Source organism: Anarrhichthys ocellatus, unplaced genomic scaffold (genome assembly GCF_004355925.1).
Source record: "Anarrhichthys ocellatus isolate YVR2014 unplaced genomic scaffold, GSC_Weel_1.0 scaffold3117, whole genome shotgun sequence".
In the NCBI taxonomy this organism is placed as follows: Eukaryota; Metazoa; Chordata; class Actinopteri; order Perciformes; family Anarhichadidae; genus Anarrhichthys; species Anarrhichthys ocellatus.
The window spans coordinates 1-4,243 of record NW_022283091.1 but is presented as its reverse complement, the minus strand read 5'-3'; the positions used below and the strand labels follow the sequence as shown (position 1 = coordinate 4,243).

The 4,243-nt window shown below is 40.2% G+C and overlaps 1 protein-coding gene across 1 annotated transcript; it reads left to right on the top strand.

Moving 5' to 3' along the window:
* The first annotated feature begins 191 nt into the window (after positions 1 to 191).
* On the top strand, positions 192 to 3,993 carry cltrn (collectrin, amino acid transport regulator). The gene is made up of 6 exons (XM_031840673.1): positions 192 to 350; positions 603 to 661; positions 960 to 1,045; positions 1,196 to 1,312; positions 2,604 to 2,798; positions 2,869 to 3,993. Exons 1-6 carry the CDS (start codon positions 284 to 286, stop codon positions 2,999 to 3,001), a joined length of 657 nt encoding a protein of 218 aa, XP_031696533.1. The 5' UTR covers positions 192 to 283; the 3' UTR covers positions 3,002 to 3,993.
* Positions 3,994 to 4,243: the final 250 nt, after the last annotated feature.

Below are 4,243 nucleotides of genomic sequence, written 5' to 3'. Positions count from 1 at the left end.
CTCTCTCTCTCTCTCTCTCTCTCTCTCTCTCTCTCTCTCTCTCTCTCGTGTTAGATAACTTGAACAAATAGTAGCACCTTTCACTGCAACACTTTACAGTTTCCATGTTGTGCAGCTGGTTCAGGAAGAGGCCGGGTCAGTGGAGGTGTGTCCTGGTTTAACCATTAACCCTGAAGACTTCCATCCAATGACGCTCATCTGCCGACCTCCTAGAAATCACTGATTTTCACTCCAGCCTCTTTGCAACATTTCACTTATTGAGCTTTCTTGTTCTCTGTTGGAAATGTTGGAAAAGATCTTTGTCCTGCTTTGTCTGTCGTCTGCTTCGGCACAGCAGCTGTGTATGCCAGGTGAGGCACCTTATAAGACGTCGTGTTCACTTTGTTTTTATCCTACCGAGATCAGTTAGAACACAGGATATTGTTGTTTCCACTCAGGTGTGGAATGCAGCTTTCTAATCTGAAACCAAATCGGATTAGACACATTGCCTCCATGTGGCATCAACAATTACTCTGAAAAATGCGTGCATTGGCTTTCTGCAACTCTGGGCGGAAATAAGACGATGTTAAGCTCTCTAACAGTGCATTCAAATATCTTCATAGAGGCCTCAGATGGCTACAAAGTCCGACTCAGCATCAATACCGCTCTGGGAGATCAAGCTGTACGTATGTAATTAAATATTCATCCGCCTGCACAAAACGATCAAAGCATCAGATCATACATAAGCTGTCTTTTACTAATTTGCATGCTGTTTTAATACTGTAACAATAATATATTATTCATAATCAACTGATCATTGATGCAACCAGCTGCTCTTATAAATAGTAATATGCTGAATATTGTCCAGGATTCACTGAGTGTGTGTGTGTGTGTGTGTGTGCTTATTATGAGGACAAGGTCCAAACTGGTGATCAATTAACCTTAAAGGACTTTTTGTTGTTTTGTTGTTGTTGTTGCAGTATGTTTGGAATGAAAACGAAATGTTCCTCTTCCGAGCAACTCTGGCGTTTGCCATGAGGAGTTACTCCGACGGCCAAGACTACAAGTAAGAAAACCTTTGTGTTTTAAAACAGGCACAATAACAGTAGAGCTATGATATCATCTCATTTTACCGTAAGGAAGTCGGTGACTCATGGTTTATGGACGTGTTATGGCACTGATGTGTGGTCTTTATTGTCTCGTCAAACTCCACCAGCGTGTCGAACATCGTTGTGTGCAGTGAGACTCCCAGAGTGTCCTTCTGGTTCGTGGTGACGTCGCCGCTCAACTCTTCACGCCTCGTCGATAGAAGCGATGTGGAGGAGGCTGTGAGGTAATCATCAACGGGACACTGCTGCTCCTCTTTTTGAATCCATGTTCAGAAATAAGATTTATTTTCTCTTTGGTCGTTCTTTTAGAGAGGTCAGAGGTCGCATTCAACTTTATGTGTCATGTTTGGGTTTGATGCAGTTCTATAGTGACATTGTCTTAATACGTGGGGATCATTGCTGTAACTGTATTACTGTGTACTGTGGGTGAAACCATTTATTGATTATACAAATTGTTTTTGTCATGGCCCTTAGAAATAGTACCAAGATGACAAATGACTAATGTGGTTCCAGATAAGCAATCAATTAAACACATCTGTGAGACTACAGCTGAGAGATAACGGTTATTATTAAAACGCAATAAAGCAGATAACATAAGCGCAATTAGATAAAGATGAGGATGTCAGTTACACAGCATTATGCTAATATTAGCTAACTTTAGCTTTCATAAACTACTGGTCATATAGACCAAGTAGGCTGTAGTAGCTGTGAACCTTTGAGTATAACTGTTAGCTAAGATAGCATGTGTTGTATTGGTGGAAATTCTACTTTTCACTTCTCATGAAGAAGAATGTGTACATGTTCGTGTTTTATTTGGCTAACATTAGCTAAAATTAGCCGCCATATAAGCTCACACCAGACCATATAAGGCTGTACACTCCTGAATATAACTTTTATCGAAGCTAGCATGTGTTGTATTGGTGTGAATATAACTTTTCATTTTTATAAAGACAAACATGTTATTATGCTAACATGCTAAAGTGTTATTTTGCTAACATCAGCTAAAACTAGCCGCCATGTAAGCTTATACCAGACCAAGCAAGACTGTAATAGCTGTAACGCTAAACTCCTGAATATAACCATTAGCTAACTGGCGTGTGATATTGGTGTTAATTTAAATGTAATTTCTTTATAAAGAACGTAATAACATTCATTTGGGACACCTCACTGCTGAAATGCAGGCTTTATATCAAATAGTCCTGCTATGATATTGCCACAGTATTGACGATTGAAGGGTTCTGAGCTATAAAGCAACAATCAGGTGAGGTCTCTGTCGGTGATTAAGAAGCTCGAATAACATCGTGGACTCTTGTGTTGAGCCAGTTTAAACTGTCTGGATGCCTCCTGGCCTCTTACCTGTGGAGGCCTCTTACCTGTGGAGGCATCTCCCCGAGTTCTGGCACAACATTTGAGTTGCACACTGTTGCATCAATTGACTTCTGCCTGACACACGTTGGCCTGAAAACAGCCAGTATTCAAATTTTAAATCGAAACTTTTTTTATTTTTCCCAATAGAAAGTCCAGGAACCGCATCAACAGTGCCTTTCTGCTAACTGATAGAACTCTGGAGTTCATCGGCATCCCCCCGATCCTGGCAGCACCGGTCAACCCCGACACCCCTCAGTGGCTCATCGTGTTCGGGGTGGTCATGGGCGCCGTGGGCGCTGGCATCGTCGTTCTACTCGTTACCTCTGTGGTCCAAAAGAAACGGTAAGCAGATGATTGTAAATGCGTTACTTATTCATCATTTTAATCTGTCTTGTGTTCTCCTTTCTTTCAGCAAAAAGAACAAGAAAAGTGATGATGAGGACGTTGAGGAAGAGACGCGGGTGAAGACGGTGGAAAATGGCGCCGCGAGAGACGGAGTTCACAACATGTCATTCTCAGACGATAACCCAGTCACACAGATGTAGAACTGTAAAAAATGTAGAACTGTAAAAAACAATTTTATTAGGCTGCTCCAGTTCTGTTGCACTTTTCAAAATCATTTTAAGGTTGTAATTTATCATACATTTGTCATTTAGATGATTTAGTATGAATATGATTTAAGTCTCATTACCTGCTGCCTTAAAAAGAAAACAAGCACTTTTAATTTTGTTTAATGTCTTTCATTTTCCAAATCTAAGCTGAGGGATGATGAAGATCTCTGCATCAGTGAACATTAATTGTACTCTACATTAAAGCAAATGTTTGTTTATCATTCAGCAAACAGAATGAGATAGAAACCAGGAGGAAACTGGGGCTCATTTGCAGCTCATTACAAACAAATATAAAATGAATTAATCTCGATATTTGAAAGCATTTTCATGACAGAATATATCTGTATCTGTATCTTTCTAATCAGCAACCATTGCTGGTTCTGTACTATATGTTAACCTGCACTTGACCGATGTTGATGTGATCAAATCAAAGCGAGGGCCCGGCGGTGATGCTGGATGTCTGCTATTGTCTTGTTTGCTGCCGTTCTCCAGAAGGACAGAAGGAAACCGCCTAAAGTCACGAGCAGCTGCAGTGTTGTAGCATCGTCCCCAAATGAAAGGAAATGATCTTTATGGCTGGATATATCCGTATGACTTGTATATTGAGCAGAGATTTGTGTAATCAGTGGTTGATTCTTTTCAATGATCAAGATGCAGGTTGGATTTTGTGTTTTTTCTCATTTGTATATAAAGTGTTTGTGGAGGCCTGAAGAGGTTTTAACATTTCCTGTCTGACAATTAGGTAACAAAGTTTTGTGCAGCAGTAATTTCCTGACATGTTATTAGCTCTTCAGAAGAGATCATTACGGACTGTACAGGAATGATTGGGGCAACAAACCTCCCCCCATAATATACAAAAAATGAATATGATGCTATTAAACTGGTGCAACTCATTTTGACATTAATAAATAAGAATGCACAAAGAATTGGAAATGGTGAAGTTAGTAATTGCAAAAAATGATGGAAAACATAACAAAATGATGCTCTGTGATTACCGGATACCCAGAGCTCTCGCTTTATACGACACATTTCACAAAACTTTACTGTCAAATATTACGCTCTTTGGAGATATAACATTCAATCCAGGTGGCAACCTCCGGTTCTGACAAGTGAAGCTAATGTTTCATGCGTCAAAGCTGCATTCTCTCTAGTGTCCACCAGGGGGCGACTCCTCTG

What these genes read in the sequence shown, in the direction of transcription:
- cltrn (XM_031840673.1), top strand. Translation starts at nt 284, where the DNA reads ATGTTGGAAAAGATCTTTGTCCTGCTTTGTCTGTCGTCTGCTTCGGCA. An exon ending in GATGTGGAGGAGGCTGTGAG is followed by an intron (nt 1,313 to 2,603) that starts GTAATCATCAAC and finishes TTTTCCCAATAG; the next exon opens with AAAGTCCAGGAACCGCATCA. An exon ending in TCTGTGGTCCAAAAGAAACG is followed by an intron (nt 2,799 to 2,868) that starts GTAAGCAGATGA and finishes CCTTTCTTTCAG; the next exon opens with CAAAAAGAACAAGAAAAGTG.